The sequence below is a fragment of the Polypterus senegalus genome, chromosome 3 (genome assembly GCF_016835505.1).
Source record: "Polypterus senegalus isolate Bchr_013 chromosome 3, ASM1683550v1, whole genome shotgun sequence".
NCBI classification, from domain to species: Eukaryota; Metazoa; Chordata; class Cladistia; order Polypteriformes; family Polypteridae; genus Polypterus; species Polypterus senegalus.
The window spans coordinates 182,355,531-182,377,078 of NC_053156.1; the positions used below are offsets into that span (position 1 = coordinate 182,355,531).

The 21,548-nt window shown below is 37.9% G+C and overlaps 1 protein-coding gene across 1 annotated transcript in view; it reads right to left on the reverse strand.

Moving 5' to 3' along the window:
• The window catches only part of abcb10 (ATP-binding cassette, sub-family B (MDR/TAP), member 10), a 130,171-nt gene that overhangs the window by 44,052 nt on the left and 64,571 nt on the right, over positions 1-21,548 (reverse strand). Inside the window, exon 7 of the mRNA XM_039748287.1 lies at positions 13,621-13,716. Coding sequence (XP_039604221.1) covers positions 13,621-13,716 — 96 coding nt within the window. The remainder of the gene's footprint in view (positions 1-13,620; positions 13,717-21,548) is intronic.

A 21,548-nucleotide genomic window follows, 5' to 3' on the forward strand; every position in this document is an offset into this window, starting at 1 on the left:
ACATGGTGCCTCTGTGTGGTCCAGTTTAATTCAATTCACTCTTATTAAGCACATTTCCATTTTTCTCAGCATACAATACAATATTAAAAAGTTGTATAAATAAAAGACATTTAAAACAAAGACAAAAATGATACTGGATTACGATCACGTTGAGGCGATCACATCAGGCAGTACTTTGGTCAGGGCAGCATTTTCATGTAATTTTTTTTTAACATTACGAAACAATAACACAAAAAAGTTACGTGTAAACCTAAAGAATAACATACACAGCCAGGACTACCTTTAAAATTTTTGAGAAATAAAATTTTGTTTAAAAGTTTGATTTACACAATGCCTTGCCACATGTCAGTATTTGGTACTGGTATTAATTTCTTTGATTTACACATACTGACATAGATGCAGGAGAATGGGAGGAATGGGGGTTTATGGTAGTCTTGGAGCAATACTAAAGAAAAGTAGCAAAGGTAAAAATTACGCTCTTTTTTCATGTCATGTTTCTGTAAGAAGATTGAATCAATGTCATTCTTCTTATGCGCAAAATATGTTTTCTTTGACTGGCCTAAAACCTAAATAAGTCTCTAGTACTTAGTCTCTAGTACCATAAAGTGCCACTCAAAGATAACTTATTTAGCACTTACAAGATTGGACGTTGATTCGATCTTGCTGTAACCCGCTCTCTCCACCCTCTTTCCTCAAACGCCCCTGCACCTATGTCAGTCTGTGCAAATCAAGAGAATGAACATCACTGCTATGTATTGACATGTGGCGTGTCATTGTGAACGATGTAATTAGAAATGTTAAACCTTTAAATGAAAAATTTATTACATTAAATTTTTAAAAGTAGTACATAGATTTGGTATGGTATTAGATGTTTTTGTATGGTATTAGATGTGTGTATGTAATTCTTTAGATACAAAACTAGTAAATTACAAGAAAATGCTGCCCTGACCAAAGCACTGCCTGAGGTGTTTGCCTTGTGGCCAGCCCTGGATGTGACTATCATTTTTAACGCATTCAACAGGCCAGATTGGGGATTTCAAATTCAAACAGCAACAGAACCATTTATACTGTATTATATATATATATAAAAAAAAAGAAGAATCCAGACTCACAGGACAGATAATACATCCAATCAAACAATTGATAAATAAATAAGTAAATCAATCAATAAATAAATAATAATAATAAACTTAAAGCTACATCACATGTGCTTCAAAACATGTAATCTACATGAAGCTATGTATGTTTGGACCCGGGGATGCTTGGATGGGAGATCATCTAGAAAAAGCTTGGGTTGTTGCTTGAAGAAATGTTGGTGAGACCAGCAGGGGGTGCTTACAGTATGGTTTGTGTGTGGATCCCAATGCCCTAGTTCAGTGATAGGGAAAATGCGCTGTAAATTTGGCGCTGTCCTTTGGATGAACCATAAAACAGAGATCCTGACTCTCTTTGGTCATTAAAGATCCCTGGGCATCTTTTGAAAGGAGTAGGGTTTATCCCAAGGTCCTGGCTAAATTGCCAATCACCGCCCCATCCCATTTTGGCCCTTTAATCATTCCCTTTCTCTAATTGGCTCTCTTGCTGACCCCTTCACCATCTAACATCTTATGTGTGGTGGGCATAGTGGCACAATAATGTCTGCCGTCACATCATCCAGGTAAGTGCTGCACATTGGTGGTGGTTGAGTAGCTTTGCTCTGTCTAAGTGCTTTAAGTAGTGAGAAAAGTGCTATATAAATGTATTTTATTATTATTATTAACGAGTACATTGGGTGGAAACATTGAATTGCCTGATAGCAGTGAGCATAAAAGACCCCCCAGAGGCAATTCTTAGTAAACCATGGTGAAATGAGAATGTACAAGAAAGTGCTCCAAGAGTGCATTTTTCTGGAAGGATGAAGGGGATTTTCATGATGTCAATCCAATTTTGCAATCATCCTCTTTACCACAACATTTTCCGGTGTTTCCAGGATCACAGGGCATCTGTGATAAGCAGGCTTTCTTGAGAAGTTTGTTCGGGCATTGTGCTTCTTTTGTGTTCCGATTGCTTCCCCAGGAGACTGCTTCATAGAACCCCACACTGGCTACAACAAATTGGTAGAGCATTTCCAGTAGGTTGCTGCACATGTCAAAAGATAAGAGTCTCCTTAGCAAGTTCAGCCTTAATTGAAATGTTTAAAATTATGTAAGGAAGTAGTACACTGGATTGAGACTGTAACTTTAAACTGAATTCAACAAGAACACAGGACACAGTTGGAAATGTGTTAAGGGTAAATCTCGTACAAATGTTACAAAGTGTTTCTCTACACAGAGAACCATACAGTGGTGTGAAAAACTATTTGCCCCCTTCCTGATTTCTTATTCTTTTGCATGTTTGTCATATAAAATGTTTCTGATCATCAAACACATTTAACCATTAGTCAAATATAACACAAGTAAACACAAAATGCAGTTTTTAAATGATGGTTTTTATTATTAAGGGAGAAAAAAAATCCAAACCTACATAGCCCTGTGTGAAAAAGTAATTGCCCCCTGAACCTAATAACTGGTTGGGCCACTCTTAGCAGCAATAACTGCAATCAAGCATTTGCAATAACTTGCAATGAGTCTTTTACAGCACTCTGGAGGAATTTTGGCCCACTCATCTTTGCAGAATTGTTGTAATTCAGCTTTATTTGAGGGTTTTCTAGCATGAACCACCTTTTTATGGTCATGCCATAGCATCTCAATTGGATTCAGGTCAGGACTTTGACTAGGCCACTCCAAAGTCTTCATTCTGTTTTTCTTCAGCCATTCAAAGGTGGATTGGCTGGTGTGTTTTGGGTCATTGTCCTGTTGCAGCACCCAAGATCGCTTCAGATGGCCGGACATTCTCCTTCAGGATTTTTTAGTAGACAGTAGAGTTCATGGTTCCATCTATCACAGCAAGTCTTCCAGGTCCTGAAGCAGCAAAACAACCCCAGACCATCACACTACCACCACCATATTTTACTGTTGGTATGATGTTCTTTTTCTGAAATGCTGTGTTCCTTTTACGCCAGATGTAACGGGACATTTGCCTTCCAAAAGTTTAACTTTTGTCTCATCAGTCCACAAGGTATTTTCCCAAAAGTCTTGGCAATCATTGAGATGTTTCTTAGCAAAATTGAGACGAGCCCTAATGTTCTTTTTGCTTAACAGTGGTTTGCATCTTGGAAATCTGCCATGCAGGCCGTTTTTGCCCAGTCTCTTTCTTATGGTGGAGTCGTGAACACTGACCTTAATTGAGGCAAGTGAGGCCTGCAGGTCTTTAGACGTTGTCCTGGGGTCTTTTGTGACCTCTCGAATGAGTCGTCTCTGCGCTCTTGGGCTAATTTTGGTCGGCCTGGCCATTCCTGGGAAGGTTCACCACTGTTCCATGTTTTTGCCATTTGTGGATAATGGCTCTCACTGTGGTTCGCTGGAGTCCCAAAGCTTTAGAAATGGCTTTATAACCTTTACCAGACTGATAGATCTCAATTACTTCTGTTCTCATTTGTTCCTGAATTTCTTTGGATCTTGGCATGATGTCTAGCTTTTGAGGTGCTTTTGGTCTACTTCTCTGTGTCAGGCAGCTCTTATTTAAGTGCTTTCTTGATTGAAACAGGTGTGGCAGTAATCAGGCCTGGAGGTGGCTACGGAAATTGAACTCAGGTGTGATACACCACAGTTAGGTTATTTTTTAACATGGGGCAATTACTTTTTCACACAGGGCCATGTAGGTTTGGATTTTTTTTCTCCCTAAATAATAAAAACCATCATTTAAAAACTGCATTTTTTGTTTACTTGTGTTATATTTGACTAATGGTTAAATGTGTTTGATGATCAGAAACATTTTGTGTGACAAACATGCAAAAGAATAAAAAATCAGTTTTTCACACCACTGTATATAAACTATATTGCCAAAAGTATTGGGACGCCTGCCTTTACACATACATGAATTTTACTGATATCCCATTCTTAATTACATAGGCTTTAGTATGGAGCTGGCCCTCCTTTTGCAGCTATAACAGCTTCAACTCTTCTGGGAAGGCTTTCCACAAGGTTTAGAAGGAATTTTTGACCATTCTTCTAGGAGAGCATTGTGAGGTCAGGCACTGATGTTGGACGAGAAGGCCTAGCTTGCAGTCTCTGCTCTAATTCATCCCAAAGGTGTTCTATCTGGCTAAGGTCAGGGCTCTGTGCAGGCCAGTCAAGTTCCTCCACACCAAACTCATCCATTTCTTTATAGACCTTGCTTTGTGCAATGGTGTGCCGTGATGTTGGAACAGGAAGAAGGCCATTCCCCAAACTGTTTCCACAAAGTAGGGAGCATAAAATTGTCCAAAATGACTTTGTATGCTGAAGCATTAAGAGTTCCTTTCACAGGAACAAATGGGCCAAGCCCAACAATTGAAAAACAACCCCACACCATAATCCCCCTCCACCAAACATTACACTTGGCACAATGCAGTCAGGCAAGCACCGTTCTCCTGGCAACCACCAAAACCAGACTCATTCATTGAATTGTCAGACAGAGAAGCATGATTTGTCATTCCAGAGGAGATGTCTTCACTGCTCTAGAGTCCAGTGGCAGTGTGCTTTACACCACTGCATCTGACGCTTTGCATTGCACTTGGTGATGTAAGGCTTGGATGCAGTTGCTCAGCCATGGAAACCAATTCCATGAAGCTCTCTATGCACTGTTCTTGAGCTATTGGAGATCTATAGCTATTGACTCTGTTGAAACTTGGCGACTTCTGCACACTGTGCGGCTCAGTATGAGTTATCCCCTCTCTGTGATGCCACTTTGTGGCTACGTTGCTGTTGTACCCAATTGCTTCCACTTTGTTATAATACCATTAACAGTTGACCGTGAAATATTTAGTAGCGAGGAAATTTCACAAATGGACTTATTGCACAGGTGGCATCCTATCACGGTATCACGCTTGAATTCACTGAGCTCCTGAGGGGAACCCATTCTTTGACAAATGTTTTTAGAAGCAGTCTGCATGCCAAGGTGCTTGATTTTATACACCTGTGGTCATGGAAGTGATTGGAACACCTGAATTCAATGATTTGGAGGGGTGTCCCGATACTTTTGGCAATACAGTGTACATGGAATAAGTTACCAATTAGTGTGGAATACTGTAGTATTTTAGAAGATTCAAAACTAGACTATTATTTTGGAGAAATTAAGTGTATTGGATTGGTGAGCTTTGTTGGGCTGAATGGCTGTTCCTCATTAAAAATTTTCTGTGGTTCTAATGTATAAATATAGTTTTATCTTTTATGACAAAATATTCACTTCAAGACAGACCATGTGCCACTAAAAATGGAGAGAAGAGAAAGAGACAGGAATACTCCATAATGGCCAAATACTATAATTAATAAAAAATAGCACCATCAGAAAACATTATGAACAGTCTAAGTAGCAGCAACAATAACAACATACAGCTGAATGTTAAAACGAGTCTTCAGCCTTGGTATGAATGCTAAGGGACATGAGGTTTCTCTAATATCAGGCAGGTCCTTCTCTGCATCAAAGACTTTTCTTGAGATTTTAAGCAGGCATCCATCTTTATATAATAATGTACTTTGTACTATAAACATTGCACAAAACTCTAGGTAGCAGGTGGTTAAATCAATTATAACTTTATATGTGAAAAGAAGAGTTTCAAAATAAGCTTTTTAACTTAACTGAAAGCCAGTGAGGCAATTTAAGAGCTGGACTTGTATGGTTGCACCTCTTACTTTCTATACTTATGAAAAATTACTGTTTCTAGTGGGTTCCCCTGCTACTCTTGAGTACGGGAATTGATACCAGAGATATTGGGACTCTTGGAATCTAAAGAGGAAAAAATGTATTCTTCTTATTAGATTCCCCAGTAGGGATGAGCAGCCAGTTTTTTTAGGTCATTAGAACTCTAGCTTGTCTATGAAAAACTGTGCACCACGCAAAGGTTTATTTTCTCCACTAAAACAGATGATTGGACTTTTTATTTTCCTTTCCTCCATTTTTAACTGATCATATCTCTTATTTAAATCAAATTGAAATTAGTGTGTGTTACTGTGTGTTCAACCAGATGCAATTAATTATTTCTGTCATAACATTATTGCTGAAAACTTCCGTAACAATTCTGAGCCTGTACACAGTAAAGGGCACAGCCCACAATAAATGTAACTGAATTACACTTTTACTTATGATTCTTGTTGCCATGTTTTGAACTAATTACCAATTAAAAAGCAAATTATAAATGCTACGGTCAAATGCATGAATTAGCTTTGCGACCCCGCAACTTAAAAAAATCTTCTTAATTTTGCCATATACTGTATTTCCCCTGGAGAAAGTAGGTTTTGATAACTGTAGAAATGAATTCTCAGAGTTAATATTGCATTTTCAAATTGTGTCCCAATATCAACATCAACATATACAGAAATAAGAGAATTACTTCTATGTCTCTGAGGAGAAGCGGTGTTTTGAGGTACTCTTAACCTCTTAACGCGCACACGTACCGGTCCCGGGACATAACAGCGTTTTCAAAACGTTACAGTAATGTGTGCATGCCCATCTGCCATGCATCTCGACACCCTACCCATCAAATGAAACTTCAAAGTCTCGTCTTACCGATGATATAAACCATTTTGACAAACAACAACCACAGCACTGACACTAAAGCCTTTTTTACAGAGAAGTACATACTTTTAAGAGTTGACTTTCCCTACCTTTGAAGACCCCCTGCAAGTCAAACATCAATATTTCCGAGCAGTATTGATCCCATTGTGTCCGTAAGGCTCCAGCGAATATAATCCAGTAAAACGATTTAGGTCCAAAACACACGATATATTCTCAAAGGGACAAAAACTCCAGAAAACGTTTCATAACTTGAGACCACCTACGTAATTTTTTTTCATTTATATTGCTCATATCAGACGTAATTTGTTTCTGTCGGCGATAACCATGCTACCGCATGAAACACGGAAGTGTTAGCTTCTGATCGACACCTAAGTTGGCCAATTACGACGGGTCTGGGGTTGACTGGCACCTCGTATAGCCAACGAGTGTCACAGACAGCTTGAAGGATGATGTATAGCTCCAAACCCTGGTAGAATCTACCAGTTTGATTGGACGCTGTGACTGACACTCAAAACTTACAGCCAATGAGCAGCCGAGCATTTTGATATGTAACTTGCCATACTAACTTGTAAACAAAACGATCAGAGCTGCGTGAAGGTGGCATTTGTGCCAGTCTGCAGAGTTGGTGCGTGGTTGTTTATTGTGATTTCGCCAAGTTTTTTCGCATTTTAAATATGAATAAAAGTAGAAGTTTAAACGTAAATAAACGCCGATTAAATAATAGATGCATGTACGCGTTGCAAAAGTATTCAACCGGCCCAGGAGACGTCTAATGGCAGAGAGCGACATGTGCCACGCCCTTGTGCTTTCTGCTTGCTAGTGATTGCTGGCATCAAGTGGCACATGGAAAAACGCTGAGCTGTGTTGTAACAGTTTGTAAAAGAAATATATATAGTTTGTGTGCATTTTATAAAAAAAGTAAAAATAAAAATATAAATATATTTTTGGCCCATAAGACTTGTATTGACTATTTTTACATAGAAATATGTATTTTTTATTGTTTTTATCATGGAACATGAATTTCCATAACTAATAGAGTGACACTGTGTGTAGATATAGATTCCTTTAGGTGTAAGCTTTCAGTAGAGCCCTCATTGATATATGTGGGTTGAAGCATTCAAAAGTTATTACACTTTTTCCATATGTTCCAAAATGTGGATAATGGTCCCTCTAAAAAGCCCCTGGGCATGCTCACATAAAACTGGTGTAAAAATGTCATTTTTACAGGTATTCTTTTCAAATTTGAAATTTGAGTAGTCAACAAGTTATTCTGTTGGTACATAGTGTGTTTCTGTCCCCACCTACCTACTGCAGCTATAGAGGCCTTTATTTTAACAAAAAATTCATTTTTTCTGTGAGTTCTAATGTGCATAACTTTTGATCAGTCACACCTACAGTGATTCTGATTCTACTAAGGGTGAAACTAGAGAATGTTACCTTTACAAAGAGACCAAACATGTGTTTATAGTCCAGATAGTTCAATAACAGCAATGATTCTAATTTGGAGAGGTCGAATTACAAGCGATTTAGCAAAAATGACCCCGCTTGATATTAAATATGGCATATACAAAGCTATATATTACCCATGAATATTTTTTAAAACCTTCAGTAGCATGGAGGTATGAATTAGATTTAGCCAGGAATGTAGAAAATGCAAGGGTGCTTTACTTAACAAGTTTCTTTAATATTAAATAGAAGGTAATGATAGCGACTTAAGACTAGCAGAGTAGGGTGGAGTTCAACATTTTTGAAAAGAGGTAAAAGTGGGTATGTGAATAACATGTATTAAGCTTCAATTTCAGTTTTAGTTTTAAATGTACTATATAAAAGAAACCACTCCAAAACAAAAAGGCTATTGTATTTCACTTTATTTGCAGGTATTTTACATAATCAGGTGAAAAAACCAAGCTATATAAACAGAGCGACAAGGCCTTTTCTACTACTACTTTTTAGAGTCATTTTAACTATATGCACACAGTGCAATGAATTTCTTACCTGCATGTCTTCCAATAGCAACAACAAACAATGAATACAACACAATTAATACAACAAGAAACATTAAGTACCACATCAGATGACATATTGGAAAGGATCACTCAGTTGTCATTATGTGTGGCTTAAATTGCGCCATGCATGGTTTAGTGTAGTTATGCTTTTTACATTGCACACATTAAGGTGGAATGGTGGCTCCGAGCATAAGGATCAGCACTGGAAGGTTGTCGGTTCAAATCCCGTTACTGCCAGAAGGAATCCTGCTCCGTTGGGCCCATTAGTAATGTGCTGCTTAACCTGAAAATTGCCTCAGGGTGCTGTACCATGGCTGAACCTGCACTCTGACCTCCAAAAGTCATATTAGGCATGTACACTATTCTTCCACCAGTTTATAAATCTGACCATATACTACATTTCTTCTTATTTGTTTAAAATATTGTGTATTGTTTGACAGCAGTTTCCTAATAAACACTGAAATTCATTTTTTAGAGCATTTTAAAGTTAATATAAATATTAGAACATCTGCTAAATTATTATTTACTAATAGGAAATACTTAACGATCATTAGAATGCAATATTTTGGTCATTTAGTTACTTCATTTGAGAAACAGACCAATAGTGATTCAATTCATATAAATGAGAAATGAACAGCAAACTTTCATATTTTGGATTTAAGGACCAAGAAGCCGAATTATCTATTGGGGTGGGATTTTTAAATAATGCCTGTTTTTAATATGTTTAAACATTATGAATGACTTTGTCTGGGTTTCATACATGCATTACAGGAATTACAAAGTGTGACCAATTCCACTTTTCTCTTTGACCATGTCACGTTGTACTTACAAGGAATCCTATTTCTATAAAGACCTTGGACCTCATGTATAAACAGCATGTACAGTAATCCCTCGCTATATCGCGCTTTGACTTTCGCGGCTTCACTCTATCGCGGATTTTAAATGTAAGCACATCTAAATATATATCACGGATTTTTCGCTGGTTCACGGATTTCTGCGGACAATGGGTCTTTTAATTTATGCTACACGCTTCCTCAGTTTGTTTGCCCTGTTGATTTCATACAAGGGACGCTATTGGCGGATGGCTTAGAAGCTACCCAATCAGAGCACGTATTACATATTAACTAAAACTCCTCAATGCTATAAGATATGCATCCCGCGCGGAGCTTGATTGTTTGCTTGTCTCTGCCTCTATCTCACCCTCTCTGACATTCTCTGCTCCTGACGGAGGGGCTGTGAGCAGAGGTGCTGTTTGCACAGTGGATACGGCACCTCTAAGAAATGTCGCTTTATCGCGGTTATTCCAAAAGCACACGTATTGAATTTTTGATTGTTTGCTTTAATCTCGCTCTCTCTCTCTCTCTGACGTTCTCTGTGCCTGACGGAGGAGATGTGAGCAGAGGGGCTGTTTGCTTAGAAGATACTGACGCTCCTCTAAAAAATGCCGCGGCAAACTTAAAAGCACACGTATTGATTGTTTTGATTGTTTACTTTTCTTTGCGAGCGCTCGCTCTCTCTCTGAAATTCTCTGCTCCTGAAGAGAAGATCTATTTGCATTCTTTCAATTGTGAGAAAGAACTGTCATCTCAGTCTTGTCATGGAGCACAGTTTAAACTTTTGACTAAAGGGTGTTATTTCATGTCTAGAGGGCTCTAATAATGTTAACAGTGTGGGAGAGTTTATAAGGGCTTAAAATATATAAAAATAACTACACAAACATATGGTTTCTACTTCGCGGATTTTCATCTATCGCGGGGGGTTCTGGAACGCAACCCCTACGATCGAGGAGGGATTATTGTACACACAAAAATTTTGCACAGGCCAGTTTCCACACACACTTTGCGCTGTATAAAAAGTAAACTTGATGTAACGCTATGTACATTTTAATGGCAGCCTCACACCATGCTTATGCAAGTTTCTGCTTGGTTTTGCAAACGGGCGGCACTCAGCATCAAAGCAGTGCTACTGTTTCTGTGTGGTGTCCCTTTCTTTTCTAGATTTGCATCAATGACGTGGGATTTATCGAATACACCGAAATGTATAAACTGTATATCGTTTATACATTTAATTGACTTCTGTAACAATATAATGATGCACAGAATGGCCAAACTATTCCAACTACCATAGCTACTTTAGAGTTCACAAATGGAATTTGAAGAGAGTGCATAGATTAATAGATGAGGATGACTGCTTCCAAGACTATTTCGATTTCCAAGAGTTATCCTCTTGGAGCTGGGTGATGAACTTGTGCTGGCTTTGCAAAGACAGACTTTTGAGTAATGGTGCTCTACCTGCTCCTTTGCAAGTTCCGTCCACTCTCGGGTTTTAAGCCACAAGAGCTTTTCAACATCAACTTGCTGACAATAGGGTATTTCACAATCATCACTGAGTTGTGCCATGCCAGCTGTATAGGATGGTGTTATCCACTGGTCATCCAGATATATAAGATTTCCTTACACTGTGGTGAACTGGCAAACATTAAAGCAAAATTCACAGCAACATCCGATTTTCTAACTGTAATCAGAGTGGTCAACTGCACACACACTGCTAACGCAACAATGCTGGACACGATATATCTGCCAGGGATGAATCAACAAAAGAATGAGCTGACATTACATCATCTATAGCAGGAGAGCATATAAAAACCTCAACTCTGCACAGTTGCATGTGCATTTTCTAACTAGTGCAGCAAAAGGTAAGCAGTCCTTTTAAGGAGAGCAAGTTGCCTTAAAGAGCCATGTAAAGAGCAGAGAATATATACGTTGTGGTGCTCGGTGCCACCGCTACACTATAAAGGCACCTATAGACTATAAATTTGCTTGATCAGCCAAATCAGACAGTGTTACAACCTTGTTTGAATGTGATTAGCAGAATGTAAAAACGGGTGATCAGATGCAGCATTTATTTTTTAAACAATTAATTTAATTTCTGGTCAATATCATATAGTACAGTGCTTATATTCCTTAGCTCATTGGCTACATCGCTTACAATATCCACTATTGCACTAATGCGTGTGAAGCCTGTGCCCAAAAATGTGTGGAACACAGCAGCACCATCACCACCTGGCATCATGTCCTCAGCACGGGGGTCTGCTTTTGTAATATTGCCTAAAACAGAATAAACAGATGGTTGGCTGTGACTCGCCTTTTCAAGTTGACTTTGATATCTGACCAGTTCTTTTTTTATTTCGGGCACCATGCGACTTTCTGAACTTGAACTTTCGAGTGTCTCCACAACGCCATATTACTTCCTCACTTTTTTAGCCTTTTAGGTAACACCCCAACACGACAATGAATGTTGTAGCTTATAGTCTTGTCTCCTTTCTCCCACACAGTACTGATAAACTGCCCCTTGCAGGCAACTGAGCAATAGAAGAAAGGTGGCATCTCAATTGAACCTCATAGCCCAACTGTCAGTAACCATTCCAGATCATAACTGCCTGAAAACACAGCTAGAGGGTGATAAGAGACCATTGCCCATTCTGTTTAAATGCACCATTGTGAGCCTGTTAATTTATTTTTTGTTTGAAATTAAATTGAGTTTGCCAGGTTGGCACACCAACTGTTTTGGAACTCACTCTCACTTGCATATTAACATAGTCAAGGTATGACATGGATTTACTTATGAAGAATTATTTAACTACATATTTATGTGACATAATGGTAAAGTAAGTATTATGAAATCATGATGATGATGGAAACACAATATATCATGAATATTTTTGAATGGTAAAAAGACATACTGAGACACATTACCTGGAATAATATTTACTATAACTTAATTTGCTTTAACAATGACCTTAATTCTCCTTAACCCACCTTAGTAAAAGGATATGTGCCTGAATGTTCATCCAGTTGCTATGTCTCTGTCATTCGAAAGGTGGTGTATCACATTTTTAGTAATAAAATGCAGTGCATTTGTCATTCCAATAGATAGCACATTACAAACATTAACACTGGTTTTACAAATCCCATACCAAATACATATAACAGAGACGTGCATTGCATGGTGCACTACAAATGTTAACGCTGAGGTCTATGTTAATAACTTAGATTTCAACGTGTCTTAGACAGGTAGCAGATTAAGAAAGCAAAATATTCAATTGACCTTTGTACTGTTCTATTAATGTAGTGCACACATAAATGGAAATGTGTGAACTAATGTAGCCAGAGCAGAAAATAGTTCTTTGAGAATGTGATTTGTGAGACTTATTATGTTTAGCATATGTGCATGAAGCTGAAGCAAGGACATTTCTATTAGGCAGGGACCTTAAAAGATTAGAAAACATGCATGGTTCAGAGACAGCAAAATGAATGTGCTCTGTTGGAGATAACGAAATGAATGTGCTCTGTTGGAGATAGCGAAATGAATATGCTATGTTGGGGTCGTAGAAGAGCATAGTTCATATATAGCCTATTGAAATAGCTCAGTTGGCAGTTACTCACATGTGGTGTTTGTCACAAATAGCTCACTGAAAATGGTGTGGGAATTTAAGGATTGTCAGGGAGCCTCTACACAAAAGCTTGCCTAAACAGATGTGATGTCAACTCTGTGCCAAGAACCATGCCTCCTGTGCTCTACCGAAGATAAGACCACAGTTGTTAAAGACACCCACTGAAGAAATGAACAAAGATTGTGCTGTTCCAATTGGTTCTATTCAGTTGTATTTGTATGTATAAAGATTACTGCAATGTTTATTAACAGCAAAAAATGCATTTAAAAGTAAGTTAAACATATCCCTTCATCTTTACTATATTTCTCTTGTAATATTCTTGTAATATATACTGGATCAAAATATTTCTAAAAACAACACATGCCCAGGGAGCATGTGTCCCCTGCTGAACACAATTAAGTAAATGATGTTTTATATTTGTAAATCTGGAAAAGAGCTCTAAGCATGCATGTAGAGAAATCACTTTATGACTAAAAACAGAAAAGAGAAAAAAAATGAAATTAATAGATTCAATTTCTCAATAATTACCATTTAAAGGAAATTCTGGTCTTCTGTCAAGCAGCTCCCACAACCGTGCCCCTGCTCCAAAACCTTTCATTAATTCAGAATAGAATGAACTCAGACCTTTAAAAAAACAAAAATAAATTATAATTATGTCAAAAAGTAATTTTGTAAATTTTATGTTTTTTTTTTGTTTTTGAGCCGTTTCATATGATTCTTAAGCATGCATTTAAAAAAATAATAAATAGAGAAAACATTGATGTTAAGTGTGACTGTTTTCTAAATTCTAAATATTGTAACTACATACAAATTCTGTATAATCATTCTTTTTTATTTATGGTAATAATTATAAGGGATTCCTATAATTCAAGGACCACTTCATAAAGACTCCAATACTTCATTCATAGTCCTTTTGATTGATACACAGGAAAGACAAAGAGAAGGCACAGTGGTGGAATATTCAAACAAATGGCATGTGAAAACTGCACCACCACCTGCTAACAAAATGAGAAGTCTACTCCATACTGTAACTGTGTGCAGAGGGTACAGACCTATAAATACCTGGGAGTGCAGGTGGATGATAAATTGGACTGGACTGCCAATACTGATGCTCTGTGCAAGAGAGGACAGAGCCAACTATACTTCATTAGAAGGCTGGCTTCCTTCAACATCTGCAATAAGATGCTGCAGATGTTCTATCTGATGGTTGTGTCGAGTGCCCTCTTCTATGCGGTGGTGTGCTGGGGAGGCAGCATAAAGAAGGACGCCACACGTATTGACAAAGTGGTGAGGAAGGCAGGCTCTATTGTAGGAATGGAGCTGGACAGTTTGACATCCATGGCAGAGCGACAGGCGCTGAGCAGGCTCCTGTCAATCATGGAGAATCCACTGCATCCACTGAAAAGTATCACCTCCAGACAGAGGAGCAGCTTCAGTGACAAACTGCTGTCACTGTCCTGCTCCATTGACAGACTGAGGAGATCGTTCCTCCCCCACACTATGTGACTCTTCAGTTCCACCCGGGGGAGTAAACGTTAACATTATACAAAGTTATTGTCTGTTTTTATACCTGCATTTTTATCACTCCTTAGTTTAATATTGTTTTTAATTAGTATGCTCTGAGTTGTTGTCAATTGCTCTTTTCAAATATCATTAAGTAATTTTACTGAGTGATTTTAACATACATGTAAATGACAGCTCAGATTCTAAAGAAATGGAATTCATAGACCTCATTGTGAGTTTGGATTTTACCCAACATGTGAAGGATGCTGCTCACAACCATGGAAACACGCTGGACCTTATCTTCACAAAGTGAATTGACATTGATGTTCTATCACTTTTACAGGTTCCAGTTTCTGATCACTTCTGTCTTTTTTTCAAGGTATCTTTCTGTACTCCAATTAAGTTTCTTGAGCCTGGAAAATATACTTATCTCCACACTGACAGTGCAGTACACCCCCAAAATTCATGGGGGTTATGTTCCTAGAGCACCCGCGAATTGTGAAAAACAGTGAATTTTGGATGTGGTTAAAAAAATGCTTAATTTTATAGTTTAAACCCTAAATATTCCCCCCCAAAACACTTTAATTTAATTTCAAACTCAGCTTAATACATTACCAAAAAAATAAGAATGTAAAGGTAAACCTGTATACTGTACTGTGCTGCTATGTCTCCTGCAGTGCTAGAATGTAAAATACCGATGTTACTGCTACATGTGCTGTAATTATGCAAGCGCATTTTCATTGCCAGAAGCCTTAGAAGGTGCAGGGCATTTCGGCGGCATCTTGGGGCTTTAACCCTTTAACTGCCACATACTTGGAGGTTAATGCATCCCTGGACGCCAAATACTTTTTCGCTACACTTTAAGTAAATGTCACAATTCACAAATAAATTGAAGAAGTGAAATTTTAATGGAACACATTTTTTTCCATGGAAAGAGCATCACAATTACTGCAACACTGATCATTTTACACACTGCTAATGAACTGTAAAAACCATTTAAAAAACTACTGGAACAATATGTACAAGGTGAAACTGAGGCCATGGATGAAATTCAGTAAATCACCAAGCCAACTGCACTTGAACTGGCAACACGCAAGCACATAGAGGTAAGCGCTGACGCTGGCAGGCTAGTCTAATGCAGTGGCTCAATTCCAGAGACAGTAAGGCTGCAGTGCTGCAGGGTGTCATGCTTGGGTCACAGAATTGCACAGAAACACAGGAGATTGTAGAGACAGGAACTTTATTCAAACACTTAAAAGAAACATGTCTCTTTCAGAAGTAAAACAAGCTCAGTATGCAGTTAGTTCTGGATTAAAGAATAGACAAGCATCATAGGAGAGCACAACAGGAGTGGGACCCCCAACAAGAGCAGAGGATGTCTGGGAGAGGAGAGACAAACAAAGCAATCAGCCAAAAAGTACAGGTGCTTTTCAAAAATTTTAAGCATGCGCAGTGTCGCATGAGAAGCATATCACATGACAGAGCAGCCGCAAGTAAGCCCAGCAAGTAAGGGAGCAATGTGAAAGTAGTCTATCAGTGTTTTTTAAGAGGGGTTTTGTGAGGAGCATCTGTGTCTTCTAGGGGTGCATTCAGCCCCCCTGCTCACAAGGGGCTGGCAGTGGTCATGAGCTGGCTGCTCAACGAATGTATGGCACTGACTGATCAGTTCCTGCGTGCTCGCAAATGGCACTGGGAAAAGACTATAGTCGGTTGTGGCGGTTTAAGGGTTAAAAGGAACAAACCGGAAAACACAAGAACACTCAGCTAGAGATGCATCACAGTCAATCAGCAGCATGCAGAAATGAATAACGCTGTAGCGGTTCGGTGTCGCTAAGATTCAAACCGTCGAGAAGATGGTGATTTATTTATTTTTATGGTAGAGATTCCAGGGACGCACCCAGCCTTGGCCCAACCCGCACACACTCACAAACTGAGACAAAAACAAACCGAACCGGTAATCAAACAGCAAATAAAGAATGTAATGAAAACAAATTAAATAAATACAACAACAATACTACCCCTGTTGAAATGTACTAATCATCAAAACCTTAACATGAAATGTCCTATGGACCTTGATATGCATCTCAAGTGGAAAACATTTTTAGCTTACTTGTCAGGAGTTTGCATTTTGTTGACAACGAAGAAATCCTTTGAGTATAGAATTGTTTTCTACACTTTACATAATTGAGCAGCACATTGCTTTTGATGAATCAGGTGGTTTGGAACGGGCATTCAACAATGAAGTTATAAAAAGCATATCTTGTATAATCACCCAGTATCTCTACTCAAAATCTCTAATTTTCATCTCGGGTCCACTACCTCTCGTCAGACGATTGAATGAATACTACAGTCATCTGCTGGGTTTAAACAACTGGCTGAGAGGCTTCTGCGAGACTCAAGACATCGGGTTTATTGACAACTGGGATCTTTTTTTGGGAAAGGCCGCGCTTCTTCAAGCGGGATGGACTGCATCCGAATAGATTTGGCGCCCGGGTCCTCTCCGAAAATATCGCTAAGGTACTTCATCTATCTTGACTGTCTACTTCTACTTTAAACCCCTTCCGTAATGCTACTGCTTAGATAGGACATAATGGCTTAACACAGTCTTCCGTTAAAGTGCACAACATTAATAATCTAATAACAATCTTAATGCACATAAAAAATCTAGGCAGTGCGGCATAAACACCAATAATTTAATTGCAATTACTATTTTAGATCAACAATGCATTAAAACTATAAAAACAGATTGTAGATTACATAAAAAATACACACAGAGCGGTGTTAACAAAAATAACTTAAGTTTTTGTTCCAATACCAATAACGCATAAATTCAGCTCTGCCCCTCTGAAACATTAAATATGGCACTATTAAATGTTAGAGCTTTAACTAACAAGACATTTTTTATAAACAATCTTATTAGTAATAGAAACATTGATTTTATTGCACTAAGTGAAACGTGACTTAACTCAGATGGCACGGCTGTTTTAATCGAATCTGCTCCTCCGGATTACAGTTTTACTCGTGCAGACCGCCAGGGAAAAAGGGGGGCTTGGCAAACATTTACTCGAGCGTTAAAATGTAAAGATGTTAGTTTTGGTAAATTTAAGTCCTTTGAGTATCTCGCCGTTGTTATTCATGGAGATTCTCACGTTCTAGTATTATCCGTGTATAGACCTCCTAAATATAACGCGCCTTTCTTTGAGGAATTCTCTGACTTAATGTCAATTTTAATTACAAACTATGACACACTCTTAATAGTCGGCGACTTTAACTTTCATATCGACAATCAGTGTGACCAAAAGTAAAAGAATTCATGAACCTCCTGGACTCTTTTGATTTGAGACAGCTCGTTAATCAGCCTACACATAAAGCAGGTCATACGTTAGACTTAGTGATTACTAAAGGACTTAAAGTTGATATAAAGCAGGTCATTGATATGGTCTATCAGACCATTTCCTTCTACTATTTAATATAGAAATAAAGATAGATAACACTCATGAGAAGCATTTTGTTAAAAAACGCTTCTTTGACTCATCAGCAGCTTTAAAACTTACAAACATTCTAAGCAATCAGTCCGTTTATAGTGCCAACTATAATAGCGAGGATAATGTAAATAGTAAAGTGGAAAACTTTAATTCTAAAGTAAGAGCTGCTGTTGACATAGTTGCACCTGAAAAGACAGTTAAAAATCTTCTAGCATTGCTATTCCATGGAAGACCCAAAGAGTGTCTGATTTAAAAAGAACATGTCGTAGAGCTGAGCGTAAATGGAGGAAAACTAAACTAACTATCCATTATGAGATATTGAAGGTTAAAATAACAGAATACAATAACACAGTCCGTCTTGAGAGGCTGCTATTTCTCTAATATTATAAATAACAATGCTAGTAATCCCAGAGTCTTATTTTCTACAATTGATCGTCTGTTAAACCCAGGTAACACAAAGGAATGCCCCTAGAATACTTCCAGTGAAACCTGTGAGAACATTGCTGTATTTTTCAATCAAAAATTAATGATATTAGAGATAACATAGTATATCTCCCCAACACTGCAGAACCTCCAAAGCCCGGTACTCCATTATAAACAAATTAAATGCTTTCACCAGGATAGATTTACCTGAATTACATAGTATAATCTCTCAACTGAAACCCTCCACCTGCGTCCTTGACCCAATACCAACAAGGTTTTTCAAAGAAGTATCAGGCGTGCTAATTGACAATATTCTGACATAGTAAATTGTCATTAGATACGGGGTCTTCCCAGACTGTCTTAAGACTGCTGTAGTTAAACCCCTGCTCAAGAAAAATAATCTTGACCCCTCTGCTTTGAAAATTTTAGACCCATCTCTAACCTGCCCTTCTTAAGTAAAATTCTAGAGAAGGCAGTCATTATGCAGTTAAATGACCACCTCAATAAACATGCTATTCTTGATAAATTTCAGTCAGGTTTCAGAACAAATCACAGCACAGAAACTGCACTTGTTAAAGTAGTAAATGACTTGCGGGTAAATGCAGACAGAGGCCATTTATCTGTTCTCATCCTCTTAGATCTGAGTGCTGCATTTGACACCATTGATCACAATATTCTTAGAAATCGCCTTAGTCAATGGGTGGGCCTCTCTGGCAGTGTCTTAAATTGGTTTGAATCCTACCTGGCAGGAGAAAATTCTTTGTGAGTTGTGGTAATCACATCTCAAAGACACATGATATCCGATATGGTGTTCCACAAGGCTCTATCCTGGGTCCGCTGCTTTCTCAATCTACATGCTTCCGTTAGGTCAGATTATCTCAGGTTACAACGTGAGCTACCACAGCTATGCTGATGACACACAGCTGTACTTATCAATAGCACCTGATGACTGACTCTCTCGATTCACTAACACAATGTCTTACTGGTATTTCTGAATGGATGAATAGTAATTTTCTCAAACTAAATAAAGAGAAAACTGAAATTTTAGTAATTGGCAATAATGGATTCAATGAGGTTATCAGAAATAAACTTGATGCATTAGGATTAAAAGTTAAGACGGAAGTAAAACACTTAGGGGTAACTGTTGACTGTAATCTGAATTTTAAATCGCATATTCATCAGACCACTAGGACAGTATTTTTCACTTAAGAAACATAGCAAAAGTTAGACCTCTTATATCATTGAAAGATGCTGAGAAATTAATTCACGCTTTTGTTTTCAGTAGACTAGATTACTGTAACGCACTCCTCTCAGGACTACCCAAAAAAGACATAAATCATTTGCAACGAGTGCAGAATGCAGCTGCTAGAATCCTAACTAGGAAAAGAAAATCCGAACACATTTCTCCAGTTTTGATGTCACTACACTGGTTGCCTGTGTCATTCAGGATTGACTTTAAAATACTGCTTATGGTTTATAAAGCCTTAAATAATCTCGCTCCATCTTATATATCGGAATGTCTGACACCTTATATTCCAAATCGTAACCTTAGATCCTCAAATGAGTGTCTCCTTAGAATTCCAAAAGCTAAACTTAAAAGAAGTGGTGAGGCGGCCTTCTGCTGTTATGCACCTAAAATCTGGAATAGCCTGCCAATAGGAATTCGCCAGGCTAATACAGTAGAGCACTTTAAAACACTGCTGAAAACACATTACTTTAACATGGCCTTTTTATAACTTCACTTTAACTTAATACTGATACTCTGTATGTTTAATTCATCATAATAACTATTCATAGTGGCTCTAAAATCCATACTGACCCCAACTCTCTCTTCTGTTTCTTTTTCCGGTTTCTTTGTGGTGGCGGCCTGCACCACCACCACCTACTCAAAGCATCATGATGCTCCAACATTGATGGACTGAAAGCCAGAAGTCTACGTGACCATCATCATCAAGTCCTTCCATGAGAACCCTAAATACAAAGAGGACTGTTTGATTTATGTTAGGTAGATTGCCCAGAGGGGACTGGGCGGTCTCTTGGTCTGGAATCCCTACAGATTTTATTTTTTTTCTCCAGCCTCTGGAGTTTTTTTGTTTTTCTGTCCACCCTGGCCATGGACCTTACTTATTCTATGTTAATTAATGTTGACTTATTTTTATTTTTTATTGTGTCTTCTATTTTTCTATTCTTCATTTTGTAAAGCACTTTGAGCTACATTTTTTTTTGTATGAAAATGTGCTATATAAATAAATGTTGTTCTACTAAACAGCAAGTAAAGTTTAGCTTAAAACAAGTGTCCAAAAGCTAAACCTGGCGATATGATTTTATTTAATTTTTTCATCCATATGTCCTTTGTTCTCTCTGTTAAAATAGACAGTTGAAAGTTCAAACTGCCAAACAGGTTTCATTCTAAAACATTATGTATTAGTTGGTAAATATGCTCTCTGTTTGATTTATTAAATTGCAGTTTAAATTCAAATATAATAAAAAATAAATATTGTTTGATTCCAGTTACCAGTTTGGTAAGTCAGAAGGACTTCTTTTAAGACATCTTTAGCTTTTTAGGTCTATACCATCATATACTGTATATACCATTACCGGCCAAATTTTTCTAAATATCATGAGATATAATTTTGATTATATCCCCAACCCTAGCCAGACCAGCCAGGAGTTATTATAAGCATAGTCTGTCTCTCTTCCAAAACTTTAGGTTTCATTTTCCTTAAAGATGGACTAACAGTGATGTCAAACATTAGCATTAGAATTTAAAAAAATCAAAAACATTTGGGTTTGCCGAGTTTGGGAGCCTGAGATAGGATGTAGTTTTCTGCTTGACAGATTTCAAAGATGATTCCTCTTAAAGATAATAAGGAACATTCCCTTATATTGAAGTATTTTTCACAACTAGGGGAAAATTTGAGAATCATAAGTAGGTATGTTAAAGTGTTTTGTTTCCTATCAAACAGCAATTAAGTTAACAGTCAATTTCATTTCCTGAACAAAGATCAACTGCAGGCAGATAGTTTAGAAGAATCCATGTTGTTG